Source organism: Tinamus guttatus, unplaced genomic scaffold (assembly GCF_059628265.1).
Source record: "Tinamus guttatus ecotype Peru unplaced genomic scaffold, ASM5962826v1 Tinamus_guttatus_pri_ptg000409l, whole genome shotgun sequence".
In the NCBI taxonomy this organism is placed as follows: Eukaryota; Metazoa; Chordata; class Aves; order Tinamiformes; family Tinamidae; genus Tinamus; species Tinamus guttatus.
In genome coordinates, this window is record NW_028288943.1 from 816,844 (window position 1) to 834,090 (window position 17,247).

Genomic DNA, 17,247 nt, shown 5'->3' on the forward strand with positions numbered 1-17,247 from the left:
CTTCAGTTTCTGGCAGTTTCCTCTAGTTCTATCAACGAGTATCACTGAAAACAGGCCAGCACCATCCTCCTCACTGCCTCCCTTGAGGCACTGCCTCCCTTGAGGTACTTATATACACTGATTAGATCCCCTCTCAGCCTTCTCTTCTCCAGGCTGAACAGGCCCAGCTCTTTCAGTCTTTCCTCACAGGGTAGATGTTCCAGGCCTCTGATCACCCTCGTAGCCCTGCGCTGGACTCTCTCCAGCAGCTCCACATCCCTCTTATACTGTGGAGCCCAGAACTGGACACAGTACTCCAGGGCTGAGTAGAGGGGCAGGATCACCTCCCTCGACCTGCTGGAGATGCTCTTCTTAACGCACCCCAGGATCCCATTGGCCTTCTTGGCCACGAGGGCACACTGCTGCCTCATGGTCAACTCATCGTCCACCATGACGCCCAGGTCTTTCTCTGCAGAGATGCTCTCCAGAAGGTCAGTCCCCAGCCTGTACTGGTGTCTGGGGTTATCCCTCCCCAGGTGCAGTACCTTGCACTTGTCTTTGTTAAATTTCGTAAGATTTCTCACTGCCCAGTTGTCCAGTCTGTCCAGGTCCCTCTGGATGGCAGCTCAGCCCTCTGGGCTATTGGATACTCCTCCCAGTTTTGTATCATTAGCAAACTTGCTGAGGCAGCACTCCATCCCTTCATCCAGGTATCATGGTTACCAATTTACCTCATTGTTTCCAGGAGCTCTGTTGTCTATTTGAATGCATCTGGCCTCATTTTGTGCTTAGATTGTAAGAACTGGAGGAAAACGACCATGTCTTTTTCTTTTGTTATGGTGCACCAGCAAAGTTAATCATGCTATGGTATAACTAAGAATCCTAACCATCTTGGCAACATCATGATCATTACAATAGTAATAATAATAGCAAGAACTGGAGTAGAGATAAAATGATATTCAGCAGTCATAAGCTTTTCTGTCTACGTTTGTTTGAAAAAAAAAAAAAAGGAAAGAGTGAGAACATTAGTTATTTGTCTAAAGGGCAGCAGAAATGATATATTTGTGCAATGCTGTTCCCATGCCAAATCTTTCAAGTCTGAGTTTCAAAAATATGCCTGTTCGCAAAGAAAATAAAGGCCAGGACCTCTGAAAAACTCATTTGTGTATTGCCTCTCCCTGCCAGGAAAAAAAAAAAAAATGAATGCATGCATGTGATAAAGATGGCAGGTAACTCCTGACCCTATTTATCCTTTTCCTATGGATTTATTCTCTGTAAGTCTTCCCAAATGACTAATCTCATCTGAAATGTCATCTGAAATACTGGGAGTATGTTCATGCTTCAAAACAAGAAAGCAAAACAGTTATTTGGGTAAATTCTGAAAGTTGTATTCACTGCAAAAGAAATTGTGACTATGACTGCTTTGTAAGAACTTCTAAATTAGTAGCCATATTTTAAACCAAGATATTACAAGGTAAACCACTGTACCAGACTCTAACGTGATTTATTTTAGAAGGACTGTGCTAAGACAGTCAACATTGCTAGTAGCTAAAAAGGAACTCAAGACTAGAACAAAACAAAAACTCTTTCCCTATCAGCTTTTGATTTCAGAAGTCTTTGCATTGATCATAGCCCCCATGCAACAACAGACTTTTGTCTGAAACATTTACAAGTCCAAATTAAGAAATAACAGGAAGAACAAAATCTCCTGCTCTCGGACTGAAATTCAAGCTAGAATACTTTTTCAAGAACAGAATTTTATCAAGAACTAATTACTTAAAGTTTGAAAGAAGGAAATGGAATTACACTAACAAGTTTTAAAAAATATAGGAAACCAAGTAGGAAGAAGATTTTCTGCATTGTTTCCTTATGTAGAGTGAAGAATAGCACCAATAAGATGTTTTCTAATATATCATTTTCCAACTCCCTCGGAATGAAACTTGAACTGCAGTTCAAATAGTTAATAGAGGCCACATGGAAATATCTTTCAGTGCTAAAATGTGGATATAGACATCTCTCCTCAAAGTAAAACCCATAAATCTTACTATTTGCAGCCATTTTTAAAAGTAACTGTATAATGTTAAGTAATATGCTTCATACTTGCACTGTATCAAATCCTGTATCCTTAACTTAGCTAAAAATGCCCCACGACTTTTGCTGGTTTTGAGTAAGAAGACTCAGGCTCTATCTAGTATTAGAACTAATGAAAAAGTTCTGACATGATAAAAAGAATAAGGATTAGAGTCATTAGTGCTAGAAAAATGGGGTGGGCTCCAGAAGTATGGAGTGGGATACAAAACCAGGGAGGCGCAGATGTTCTAATTCAAAAAGTAGGTGATTCAGGCATCAATGGAATACCATGGAGACATTCCATGGGAGCCTGTTATTACTCCAAACTATGTAGAATAAAATAAGCAAAAGGTTCTTTTTTTTGTTAGTGTATAGACATGCTGAGCCTGCACAGTTACTCTTCTAGGGTACAAATCAAATTAAGCCTGAAAGGTTCCTTGCATTTCTTGCTGCCACATTTCATTTTTATAGTGAAGTAGTAACCAAATTGATACCTTATTATTCAGTCATATGTTTCTATTTCATTTTAGTAGGAAAAGGTAACTCGGACATGGAAATAGCTAATTATCACTCCTCAGGAAGGGCAAACTTACATTGAATAATAAAAAACAGGATAGTGTGAGGATTGCTATCTTCACAATGACCATAAAGAAAAACCTGAGATAAATCCATTGAAACGTGATTCTTATATTACAAAACCTTAAGAGTATAGGACTTATGGTGGAAATCTGTCTTGGACCTGTGTAAAGAGCAGGGTGGAACATCCTGCAAACAAAATGCACCTTCCCTGAAGGAGCATGAATGGCTGGTGAATATTCAACTGCCTAAATAGGCTAGGTCTGGCCTTTATCAGTATTCATCACAGAGATGGGGCATGACACAACCAGCCAGTCTTATTCCATTAGCATCTGTTTGGGAATTCCTAGAACATCCTGACTGCATTTAAAATGAAAATAAATTTTTCACAATATGAACATAAAACACCATTTTCACACCTGAAAAGAATTACATCCAATATGTCTGGAGACCCAGATATCATAAATTCTATGCTGCAGATCCAGCAATGGAAGACAAGTGTGCCAGATGAGACACAGAAGAAATAGAAGACAGAAATACCACCAAGATGTCTCTTTCCCCTGAGTAACAAGGACTGAGATAGAAACTTGAACATCCATGGTTATAATGAGCAAAAGAACTACAAAAGCAGCTGTAAGGTGAAAAGTTAAAGTGGCAATGTTGTCAGGATGGTGGTTAATAAATGGGTGATGATTATGCAAGAAGCAGTATCAGTGATGTTAAAGGATGGGGGCACTGTCTAACTGCACATCACTGAAAAAAAAAAAGAAAGAAAAAGATCGAGAGAGTCTTCCTCTTCTCAACAACAGAGCAGTTAAGATGGTATAACATATAGAAATTGCCCAACAACCTTTGGGATGAGACATGACCTGCCCATCAGTCTGGACTCCAAATCTTGACTTAAGATTGTGAGTGCTGCATAGCTGGAGGGAAGAACAAAAGCTGGCTAACAGCCACAGGATGAGTACAGGGATCAAGACTATAGCCAAGATACCTGCCAGTGACTCATTCTAATTTTTCCAAGTCACAGTTTTATTTTATTTCTCCATCCTACCCCACACCCCATAAATTCTCTCTCGATTTATTGACTGCCAATATAATTTATTTTCCTACTTTTCTGGTTAAGGGTTTGGGTGTGTGTTCTTTAAGTTTTCAGTAACGGGCTTCAGAAGCTGAATGTGTCCATTTTTGCCAAAAGGCATGTGGCACAAGGGTTGCAAAACCACCTGCCTTGGAAAATATTTAGAAAGTGCTAAGTTAAAAATCATTATTGCAAAAATTGGAGCCTAAAGTCTTCAAAGAAAGACTGTAAAAATGGAGAGTGCTGGGAAAGACCATTAATGCAATTGGGCTTTTGACATTAGACCTTTCCTTGCCATCCCTCCAAAAGGAAACAGAGGGATGGCAAGGAAAGAGTCTCCTATCCAGAAATGTTTCCAAAACTTAATTCCCTGGGAGAAATTAGTTATTAAAATACCTGCTGTGCTCCAATGAAAAATTCTTTGATAAAACTGGTATCATTGTTTATTCTATTATTGCTGATGAAAGCTGTTTGATTATAGCTGTAAAAATATTTCTATAAAATCTTAAATATAAACACATGTTATGATAGAGGCCTTTAAAAATAAAAAGCATTTTAAATGTACTTTAAAGACAGACTAATTCTATTGTTTTCTTTTAAGCTGAAAGGGGAAGTAAGTTCCGAGACTACAAAGGCAAAAATAAATTATTTATTAATAGTGATAGTTCTTGTTACTCCATTCTTCCATATATAGAGCAGGATCCATCTCCATCCACTAGAAAAAACAAGTGTCTGGTTTTCCATGAACATTTCAGTCAGAAACAGCATTATTCACACAAATTTGGGGATTCAGATTAATTAAGTTTGTAACAGAGAAGCATCTAGGAAAGTTACACAGTGCAAGATAGTATTATGAAAGAGAAAACCCCCTTTGACAGCTGCAAAAATATCTTTTGAGACACAATAAATGGCTAGATTCACAAATCAATATACATATACGACAACCACCAGTAAGTCTGCTGGCTTCTTGTGAGAAGGAATCATAAATGAAACTACTTACTTAGAATACCACAGTCCCTAACCGCTAACAGTGAATTTGGCTGAACAACAAGAAAACAATTTCATTAACTTCCATTCTCAGTGAATGGATGTTTCAGCCAAATTCAGTAACCAGAGAACACTGTCAGCAAGTCTCAAGGAAAATATATCCTCTTATTCTTACTGAAACATGTCCATTAGCAGAGTTTGTAAAAATATTCATATTAATATGCAACTGATCATTCAATTAATGATTTGAATTAAGTATTGCCCAGCATTAAAAATCTCCTATATATTCAAAAGGAATGTGACTCATAGGGCAAGCAGACTGTAAGTATCTTCAGCAATATTAGTCTCTTGTAATGTACTTGAAATTATTATCAATGTTCTCTCCATGTGCCTGTAGCAGCTGCGTTATCGTTTAAAGATCATTTATGATTACAACTTGTTGATATGTAATATATACAGACTGAAGACAGGGAAGTGTCATTAAAATTTAGATACTTGAGATATTTATCATTATTTTGTTCTGTACTCCCTATTATTTAAGAATGGTGATTACTGCAAATAATACTTGACAAATACCTAATTTTAGCACTAGCACTAATTAGATATCTCTACATTATTTGCTTTGAAATACAAAACAAAGGTCTTCTGAAGTATTAAGAGGAAAATCTGAATGCCATTTTTTATTCCAAGGATCGGAAAAACTTATGATAATGGCTCCCATGATAAAATGTCTTTTTTTTCCAGTTTTTTGCTGGAGGTTACTATTTTATTTACATGTGCCTCAGAGCTGTCATTAAAACATGATGTAGAACATGAATACTACCCTATCCAAAACATCTCTACATATTTTAGTCTTAATCAAATGGCTATTTCCAAGGATCCTCAGTGTATAAAAGGCATTGTTACATCATGAGGTTAAAATTCAGATGTAAAGGAGATGGGCTGCTGTCTTCTAACTGGTTCAGTAGCTCACTGCAGTATTAATTCTGCAGTCAGATTAATGGATCCAAGTCTCAGTAACAGCATGGCCCCTTTATATGCTGCTCTGCCAACATAAAGTCATTCTACCGGGGATAAGGAATACATAGAAAGAAAAATTTCTGTATATGCAGCTTCCCTCAGAACATGGAGTTCAGAGAGTAGAATAAACTAAAATATCCCAGAATAATCTTAGCTCAGACCAGTGACTAGATAAGTTCCTGTTTGTACCTTCGAAATACATGCCAGTTTTTGCTGTCAGTTTTGCTCTTATAAGAAGTGCTCACAAGTTTGATTCTTGAGTGACTCATACCAAGATGAAATATGTACTCAAAGTTGCCTCAAAGGATTTACTCAAGTATATCACCAAATTACATAAACTATTTAGAGCTAGAAAAGACAGCATTTTTCACTCACTTCTAGTAGAAGTCCACCTTCTTGTACAGCAGTGTTGTTAGATATATTGTCTTCTTTTATTGTTTGGTCACCTTGCTCCTTAAAGTGCTTTTCTTGAATGGCTGTTGAAAAGAGTTATTATCAATTTATAAATCATACTGTTTAGGGCCACTTGACTAAAATCCCTGTTTTTATTCACTTAACATTGTATTAATTTAATTGGGAGTTGTCTTTATGGTCTAGATGTCAGTTACAGAAAACTTCCTTTTGTTGTGAGGGAGATAGATACATATTTGTCAGTCCAGATGTTTTTTATATGAAATATCTATCACATTTTTTACTGAACACATTTTTCCCATTAGTGTGCTCTACATAAAGCAACAAATAAAAACCACAGAAAAGAAACAAAAGAAAGTTAGCAAGATGTTTTGTTTATAAAAGATACATGTAATTACAACATAAAGAAATAGCAATATAGTTCAAAGGACCAGGTACTGTAATAAGTAAGTTACTTATTGTCAGTGGTGACCTTCTTGGCATTGGATATTTTCACTCTCACTTAATCCTAGCCATTACTATGAGTCCAAGACCAATTTTAAGATTCAAATGAAGAGGCTTATATACAGTTTTTAGCTGATCCTTTATCATATGAAAATCATGAAAACCTATCCCTATAGATTAAAGTTGCATACATTTTTCTTTCTGATAATAAGAAAAACCTTAGCATGAATCAAAACTTCTGTTGACTACCCTTCCTGCACACGGTTTATCATTACTTGATCTGAAATATCTTTGAACACTCAGATTCAAGTTTCCATATGGTTGTATCACAGGGAGAAATCTCTGAAATCCAGTCTCATTTCTGGGGATAATGAAAGAATTTCTGAGAAGATTGAGTTGTTTGTACACATCACGTGATACTCTGGGCTTTTGCATCATTTAGGGAATGTGGAGCATGACAAGAATATGTCTTTATAGTTTGGTCAGTAACAGTTAAGGAATAAGCTTCACTCTTACTACCCCATTCTTGTGACTAACAGAAGTGGATCATAGAAATACCTCAGATAGCAAACAGAGACACAGTTTTCAGGTTGTTCTGCTTTTCACATAGAGAATGAGGGGGGAGAATTTACCAGTGAGATTAGCTGAGACATTTGATACTCACTGTCCATTCCAACTAAAGGATAGCTATAGCAGCCCCAGCCCTGGATGGTTAGAAGTCCAAAAACCAGTGGAGAGAAACAGGAATACTTTATATCAAATCAAAATAAACAAGCAAGAAAGATTCTAATACTGCTGGGCTTTTTGCTAAAAGTGATGACAACCCGATTTAAATTTATAGTAAGGCACCAAATTTTTGAAAGACCGATTTTTAAATAGCTTGAATAATATTTGTTGAAAATGATTGAGGATATGATCTAAATTGACTCTCTTTCAAAAGGGCTATGGATAAGAGCCTTATTAACTTAACAGTCCACTGATGGGATGCCACAAAGACCTCTCAGCATTTTATAATTGATGATGGCATCACAGCATCACACTGACTGAATATTCATGTGTTTTTTAGCTTACATTGTAAATATTTGCTGTCAGTGATAATGTAGGTCATTACCCCAAAACACTGTGTAATTAAATGTAATAAATGTGTAATTAAATGTAATAAATACTTCCGCTGAGCATGGGAAAATACATCAAGAAAATATGAAGTTGCCTAAAACAGATCCCTATGCACATTTTCCAGGCAAAACAATGTTGTGTTTCAGCTTTGTAAATTAGGGTCATATAAATGGGATATAAAGAATCTTAATTTGCATTTTCATTTTGCTATAATATTTGAACTACTTGAAAAAGGTCACTTTTCCTTTTCATGATCAGCCCAGCCTTCTGCTATGTTTGTCCATAAGAACAGACATATGGTCAATCATAGCAGAGTGTTAGACATTTGCGACAGCAATTTTTAAAAGCACAACCTCTATTCCAACAGTCTCTTCTAGAATTTTCCCCCCTCAGAAAACATATTTTCGTAAGTCCTTACACAGTGTTTTGTAGTACTTGTACAGGTTAAAGGACAGACAGGGAGGGGTGAGAGGAAACAAAGGTTTATTTTTTTGAGGCGTTCTTTTGGTTTGTAAAAATTCCACTACTTCTAACTTCATCACTAGTGGAAACTATTATTTTATCCAGCAGAGAAGGCCAGAGCTCCCTGCCTGTTTGTTAGCCTTCAGGCTCACGCAAACACAGCAGCAGAAGTACAAGGAATATTTGTTCCACAGCTTGTCTGCCTGGTAGAAATTCCATCTCCAAATGGAAAGTATTTTAATGTTACTTTGCTGATGACCAGAGTTACTTTATCTTAGGCCCCACACATCCATTTCATAACATACTGTACTCACTGGTCTGAACTGTACCCCTTGAACCATGAAAGACAAATGATCCTTTTTGTGCCAAGAGGACAGGAACTTTTGCTATTTACACCTGAAGAGCCATTGCTGACAGCTTGTCCTTGTTCTACCTCCATGCACTAGAAATACTATATTAATCCCATTAGGGAGGAGAGGGGGGCTAATTTTGCAGTGATAGCTCAGAACAAATATTAATGATGGTGACTGCAGGTCACCTGAAGAAAGCAAGGCAAAAATATATTCAGATCCTAAAATGGAATGGCCAGGAAAAAAGGCAAAATATGACAGAGTGAGGAGGAAAAACTGCTCTCACTAGGGGGAAAAACAGGAAAAAGAAAACAGAAAAGACTAATGCTATCCCTATCAATACTAAGGGGACATGGGAGAACTGAAGGAAGGACCTATTGATTATGACTGGTTATTTGATATTACTATCTGATTCCATATTATTATCTAAGGCTCCAATTCTGAGACCACTGTGATCAGATTTAAACATGCTATAAAATGGTGGCCCTGTAGAATGAAAATAAAATCTACAATGCTCAAAACAAACAAAAGAATGGAGAATTCATGAGCAATGTCTCTAGTAGGCAAGTAGAAGCAAACTGCAGAAAGTTTTGTGAAAATATCAAACAGCAAAGGATGACTTAAGGACCTGAGGGAAGAACTTTTGGCTGCTGGAGGATCCATATATCAAGAATAGGATAATAAAATAAATTGTATTGGAGGCAAACTGATGAATACTCTTGTCTATACAAAATGGAAAGTTTCAGCATTATGGAGCCTTGGACTGCTTACTAATGGAGAAAAAGTTGTTTAGACTGGATTGTCACCAATTCAGTGTATAGCACTCACCTACTAGGTTCAAAACTGGCAAATCAAATGGAAGCAGGAGTAACAGCAGCTTTTTTCAATGCCTGCACTATGTGACCTGCACTTCCAGAATACAGAATAAAACAGAAGATGGAGCTGTTCTGCCAAAGAAGACCAATGACTGTACTGATACTACAGAGTGACAAACACAAGACACACAATTATAGAAATTAAAAATTTTGCAGGGTCACACGATCTAGTGAGCACAGTACAATCACAGACAACACGAAAAACCACAGGACCAGAAAGGCTGTATCATTCAGAAGGACGCCACAAAAGGTGGTGGTGGTGGGGGCAAAGAGAGGAGAAGGGAGGAGAGGGGAAAACTCAAGATTTGAGGACATTGTTCCAATGATATGGAAACAGCAAAAGCAGTGGAAACCCTATACATACATATATATATATATATATATATGTATATATGTATATATACACACATGTAGAATTAGAATGGACAGATAGTTAAGGAAAAAAAAGCCCACAATAGAATGATAATGTATATTAATAAACTATTGGACTGTCCTACATAGTACTGTTAAACTACAGTCATCAACTGAAATAATCTACATAATCTACATAATCTACAGCTGAGCCTTTCAGTGTAACATTGTCTCCAGAATACTGCAAAAAAACCTGAGATCTCCTTTAAGCCTCCAATTCTGCATTACTATCTAAATTTATGAACCACTAGGCTTGAAAGTTAAATCTGCAACATAGTAAAGAACAGAAAACTGTCTGTTCTGAAGAAGCATAATGAAATCATCTTAGCTATTCCCTACCCCCATATATAATAGAACACTTATTCATTGTAGAACACTATAATTCAGAGTGAGGGAAATAAATAAATGGGATTATATTTTCTGAAGTGTCTCTGTATCCTTTCTTTCCACCCTAGTGCAATATTTTCTTCAGAAAATAACGAGGAAAATGTCCTGCCAAGCTACAGTCTGTAACAAAATAATTTATGGTCGAACTGCAGAGACTCCCCTTTAGCTAAGTAGCACACATCACCTCCTACTGCTCTGACAAGGCCCAAGTGAGATGAGTAGCGAAGACATTTTGTTATTTCTTATGCAAACATCTTGCCTGGGTTCATTTGGATTATCAAGGGACAATTCTCTCTTCTTCAGAAGGTCTTCAGACCCATGAGACCATTTCTCTCCAGTGCTGCCCAGGACATAAATTGTTTCTTACAATACGCAGGTCAAAATGCCAGAATCTAGCCAAATGTACATTAGATACGATTACAAGCCTTACTTTCAGTATCTATTTCTCAAAAAGAAGTGAACACGTGGTCTGTCTTCCTGGATCTCCTAGATGCACGAAGAATCCACTATATATGTTACTCTGTGTGCTAAGATAACAAAATAAAACATAACAAAGCAGGTAGGAAAGAGCTGTATGAGAAATTCTGTTAAACTACAGTCATCAACTGAAATAATCTACATCCTCTTGTAATGCTGCAGACAACACGAAGTGACAATAAGGATAGCACTCCTTATACGTACTGGAATAAACAGAGTTACTATGCATTCCCGAACTACATGAAGGGAACATTTTCATTCTGAAATGCCGCATCATACAGGTCACATTATGCTTCAGGAAAGAAAACAACAACAAAACCCTTTCTCTGAATAAGAGAGTGTAGTTATGTTGCAGAGGCTACCAGAATGCCAGCTGAAATTATGCTAGCAATAATGTAATTTTTTCCCTCTCAAATTGCTTTTTCTTTCAGTCTGCTTCTTCTTAAGAGTTGCTTTGAAATCTGACTGCTCTTTGAAGTTTCTCAAGCACAGCACGACATTTATTTAAGGTACAAACTGAACTGTTTTCTTTACAGATCTCATCACCTTTGTTTTTTTTTCTTTCCCCCTCATTTTCCAGTGAGCCTAACATATTTTCCATGCACAAGGGGTATTAAAGAGATGGCATTGCCTGACAGTTTCGCTCTCCTCCAGGCGTTTTTACAGCATCCACTTTCTGGACAGCCTTGCGTGATTAGGGCTTACAGCTATCTTGGCTGCTCGTGGGAGGGAGCTGGGCAACGAGCCACCTACTCCACTCAAACTCCACCGCCCCCCCTTCCGTCACCCCCTTTCCCTTTGAAGGAAACCCGACGGGGTGGGGAGCAGGCGGGCAGGGCCGGCCTTTCTGCAGAAGCGGATTGCTGACTAACCAGAGCTCTTCTGTCACGCAATGGAGCCGCCTGTCAGTCTTCCCCTGCATCTGACAGAGGCCTGGCACAAGCTCAAACCATTGCGTGCAAGCAGACAAGCCACATTACCCTATGAAATATTTCATAATAACAACAGCTGTTAAATATTGATGACTCCTGGCAAACACTGAATGCTTTTCATGAAGGTTAAGCCTTCATGGAATGGAAAGTAATTTCTCATTAGATATTGTATCAGATACCTGGAAATTGCCTCACAAAAGCAAAGGGGCTTCAAGTAAGGAGACAGAAAATAACTCTCATTCATTAGGGAGAAAGTAAAAAAAAGAAAAAAAGAACAGCAAGTCAGAAGCTGAGGAATACTTATGTGAAGTAAAATCTTTTGATAAATACAAAGAAATGCTTCAAGAAAGATCATCAAAATACTTGGTTAGATTTATTCCACTGGGCTGATTTTGGATTTATAAATAGCTGCAAATGAGATAAACTTTGCAAATGAGATAAACTTTGCAAAATGATTGTCCACTGCGCTCTCTGCATTGGAGTGCACACGGAAATTACTTCTACAGTAAGTACGTACAACAAAAGAAAGAAATGTCACCTTCCTATAGCTTCCCTTTTAACATCAATCCTGAGAGATCTGCCTAATTGGGAGGCCAGACTTTAATGACAGACATTAATCAGAGAGGGATTTCAGACGCGTAAGAAACGAAGAAGGGCTGATCTGGACCCTTGTGCATGTCTTCATATACTCTACTTCCGTTCCCAGAGAAACTCATCCCATCATTCCTCAACCTGACCTCTATAACTAAGCCGTTCTACTATTTTCCGTTTGACCTAACTGATCACCAGCAAGGATTTTTAAGGCAGGGGCCATTCCTATATATATATTTTTTGTTTTGATGCTTTGCTTTTATGTAGTTTGGAGCTGTAACATCTTTAGGCCATAACATCTGAAGGATTACAGCTCTAGAAAGCTTTTGCCTTCATGCAGAGTCTAGTTGTGTACTAATTATACAAACTTACAAGTACTGTCCAGAATGCACAGGTACCTGCAGCTTCATATTGCAAAATTTGTCTCTTCATATGACTCAAAAGATGATCTCCCCAACAGACTTTCCCATATTTATGCATTTGTAAAGAAGATATTTTAAAGATGAGTAAATGTTTGAGGGATCTGGTACTGGTCTGTCACTTGGTCTGGTAGACTACATTGGTATAAAGAAACTCACTCCTTCTAACCTCTCCTAAGACATAATATTTATTCCAATAATTGTCTCTCATTATTTCTTCATCATTCCATATAGTTATCATTTGATTTGATTATTTTAAATGTAGTGAACCTATTGGGGAAACCTGTTGACAAGGAACAGACTGGGAACAAATCTACTGACAGACTGGGGCGTCCTGGTGGACAACAAATTAACCATGAGTCAGTAACGTGTCACTGTGACCGAGAAGATCTAGATCTAGACTAGATGACCTTCAGAGGTCCCTTCCAACCTCAACCATTCTGTGTTTGTCATTTTTTGATACAGCTTATATTATTTCTTTTTTTTTTTTCCAGGGCTATTTTTTTCACTTTTTTTATTCTTCCAATGAAAATAATAACCAGTGGACTTTGGAGTCTACAAACAGGGCAGTTGCCTTATCAGTAGAGACTAAAATGGCTGTGACTGCTCACTGTGGGAAAGAGAAGGACTAGGGGGGATAAAACCACAGTTTACAAAATCATAAGTCAGAATAAACTAAATGCAGAACTGTCATTCAGCCCATCCTACAGTATGAAAACTGTCGAAAGCTCAATGTCAATGGTATGATACTGGTTTAAAGCAGATGAAAGAAAGTAATTCTTAGGCACCAGGTTGTGAAAGAAGGCAGTACATGTTCAACAGGAATTAGACAAATTCATGGGTAACAAGTCTATAAGGATTTTTGGACTTAAGGATATAGGACTAGTTCTTAAATTCTTAACAGCTGGGCTCCTGATAACTTTAATGTAACAACTGTGGATGCTAAGCGTAGAAGAGAGGAATGGACTGTGGAAAACGGTCAAGCACATGTGCTCTCTTTATCTTCATTTTTTGCTGTTAGAGATGACAATACCAGACTAGATGGTCCACTCGTTTGATGCAGTAGTGCATCATACATTTTTATATTCTCACTGCAGTACCACAACCCTGTCCATTAAATCTGCTTCACATAGAAAATAAACAGATCAAAAAGAGATCATTATCTCTGACACAAAATAAAAAAACACATCTCAGAAGTGACAATAATAGAAATCAGAACCTTATGATAATGCTTGTAGGACTAGATTTAAGAATATATACAGTAAGTGCAGCCAAGAAATTGTATGAGAAAGCATGTCTCACCTTTCTTGATTAAATCAATCTTAAGAGTGACTGACTTATGTGAAATTTACATTATCTTTGCTGTTTTGGAGTTAAAAAACTCTTTTTAGGACTATTCTTCAAAGAGACTATCCCTCTTTAGTTTCCACTACTTTCTACTGCTTTATAACACTCCTGTCCCACCATATTTTCCTACCTGCTAGCTCCAAGAGGTAATTTAAGTCAGTAACTCTTAGAATAGAATTGAAAAAGCATATATCAGTAGGCCAGTACATCAGTCAAGAGCTTGTTTAAAAATAGCCAAAGCACAAGATCTGGAGAGGATAAAGGGAACATTTAACATGATATAAACACTGCATCTAAAATATTCACACTGAGAACTTAGTGCACAGGATGCACCTATGTTACACAGAAAACCAAATCTAGCTTCATCAGATTTAGAATTAGAAATATAAGAGCAATTCCTTGAAATACTGCTTTATGTAGGAACCATACTGCATTCAGTAGACAAAAACACAGGCACATTTCCTTTTTGGAGAACTTTAAGTAAGCAAAGATGATTGACAGGAACCTTTGAGTCAGATGCAGTCAGATACCCAAATAAATACACTTCACAGAATATGAGGCAGCAAACCTGAGTTGCTGTGGTTTTTTTTCTATCTGTTGAGACTGCCACCATGAGATTAACTGTATGAAGGGAGACTATGGCTTGAGAGATTAAATGAACATAACAAGCTGTGGTAAAATAATACCAGAAAGCATGTCTTCAAACTCTGGCTTTTCCACTTCAGGATATAAAGAGAGGTGTTGAAATAAGAGACAAAGCAATTAAAATATTGTTTAGAAAGAGCAGTTACAAGTTTTTTATTTTTTCAAAAAAAACCTTTAAAAAATCAGATATATTTCAGCCATTTTAGAATATTGAATAAAACGTGAAAATTTTACCTAAGGGTTAAGAATGAAGTTTAAGTTAACAACTGCAGTCCAAACTTCAACTATCCAAACTCTAAATTGGTAATGTTACAATCCTCGAATGTTTATTATATCTTCTAAACATTAATAATTTAAAATATGAATTTAAATTTTAGTTCTGCAAAGTCATGCAAAACTGATGGACCTTGCACCTGAGATCACTTGTAAAGTCCTGCAGGGAAGACAAAATGATCTGTCCAAAAACAAATTGCTTTGCAGAACAGGAACCTTCTGCAGAAATAGAAAATACATGCACACACTGTGCTAAATTATTACAAAAACCTTCATTTTTCACTTCCTCATGACTGTTTTGCTTTGGCTGTTTTCACAGAAAGGTTTCATGTTCAGAAGGGGGATACTAAGCAGCTTGTTAGTAGGTATACAAAGTTTCTTCTCCTTATCACTAGAGAAACTAAAGTTAAAAAAATGACATATCCCTAGTTCAAAGGCCAGAATTGGAACCTTCAGTATATTTAAGCATAATCAATAATATTTTCTTTAAAAATTCAAGAAAGGTAGTATTTTTAATTTTACAGTCTAAAAATGTAAATTGTAGTCTTGCATTTGTTTGCTTTTCAGTTTTTAAAAATAGAGAACACAGAGAGATATTAAGAACTGAAATGTAGAGATAAAATTAAAAGGCAGTCACACAGTTCTTATTGGACTCATGCCATGTGACGACAGGAACAATCAAGCAATATTTAGTATTTCAGATATAAAATTCTATATTAAAAAATACTATATATTCTATACAAAATTCTAATAAAGTACAGTCCTTTCTTCACTTTCAACTCCTCTACGTATGTGCCATTGACTCAAGCAGAGAAGTCTGACATCTTTCTAGGAGTTGGATTTCTGATTCTCCTATCCTGAGCCATAGCTACCTAAGAAACCTACCTAAGAAATTATGTCAATAAGGACAGGAAACTTGTTTCCCATTCACAAAATTTATAAGGTTGTGGCTTCCACTTTCAAGACAAATATATTTAATTACAGCTTTCACTAAGTGTCAGCAATAGATGAATAGCATAGAGAGAACTGTGATATTTATCTGACTTCTTGTGCCCATGCTTTTTATTCTGTTAGGTCTTTTAAATGAAAATCAGTCATTTCTTACCTACCGATTCATTCGATCTGTTTTGCATCCATTGTTTAACATAAACATCACACTATACTGGTTTTCCTTCAGTGCTATAATAAAATGTTCAGTGCATCTACAGTGAATATTCTGCCAAAATCAGTCTAAAAACCCTGAAGTCATAATGTATTAGCACAATGCTAAGGAAATACAGAGCTAAGGCAGAAAACAAACACTGCAATTTGGAAAGAGCAGAAATAAAGGCTATGATTTCATGTAAACATTATTTAAAACTACGAAAATTAACTGAAAAAAATCATACTCTAGAGCTTCATTTGTTTCTAAGCATAATATTTTTAAGTAGAATCATTAAAGGTTAATTTCTGAATGTTGCATCCAAAAGAGGATTTATAAGCAGAGAGCATTTTTTTTTTTTGTCATGTCTGGGCAGATTTGCAGGGAGGAGGCTCATTTATGCATTGCTGGTCTAACAGGCAACAGAGCTCTATTCCTCTGATCAAGAGATCACTTTCATAACCACTTTTCTGAGGTCACAAACGAGTCTGCTGCAGTCACGCAATCCCTTGTCTGGTAGAGTTTACTACAGCAATACAGGTTCACTAAGAGCTTTTAAAGAGGCAATACATCCTTTTTTTTTTTTTTTTTAAAAAAAAACAGGTATAAGGCACGCACATGTTATAATATAGGCTTAACTGAAACTTGTCGTGGGACTATTACACTTAATTTCAACACTGAGCATAACAAAAAGTATACTTTGGCATTTTAGCTGCATGAAACAATATTCCCATAGTAGAATTAAGTTGAACGCTGAGATAAATAGCTCTAGATTGCTTTTCAAATATTTATTCAACCGTTTATTATTTTAAAGGTCAACATCTACCAATCATGTGGTAAATCACTATAAATTATGCTAATTAAGATAGTGGTAAACAGTGAAACAAACATTAGATTCAATAAAAAACACAGGTAAGATTGCCCTAAATTTGCTGGCACAGTGTTAAAAACAGCAATGATACAGAAATGTAAGTTCAGGAAATGGATTTACTATCAAACATTTATACAGTATAAATTAATTTCTAGAACAGAAAATCATATTTTATATTTCAGCCAACAAAACATCTCACAAATGACCAACATACCAATCTGTTGTATGGGTTTGCCTTGTATGCAGTAGTTGGAATGTGCTTCCTGAGGGGGGGAAATTTGAAGAAAAAAGTTAAAAATATTCTTCTTGTTATGGTAAGTCAGCCCTGCCCAGTGAATGGGGATTTTGGCCTTTTCAGTCAGGTAGCATTCTGAAGACAACT

At 36.6% G+C, this 17,247-nt stretch overlaps 1 protein-coding gene across 1 annotated transcript in view; it reads right to left on the reverse strand.

Annotated features, from left to right (window-relative positions):
- Positions 1 to 17,247, reverse strand: part of AHRR (aryl hydrocarbon receptor repressor) — a 59,557-nt gene that overhangs the window by 21,581 nt on the left and 20,729 nt on the right. The window contains exon 3 of the mRNA XM_010214312.2: positions 6,089 to 6,189. Coding sequence (XP_010212614.2) covers positions 6,089 to 6,189 — 101 coding nt within the window. The remainder of the gene's footprint in view (positions 1 to 6,088; positions 6,190 to 17,247) is intronic.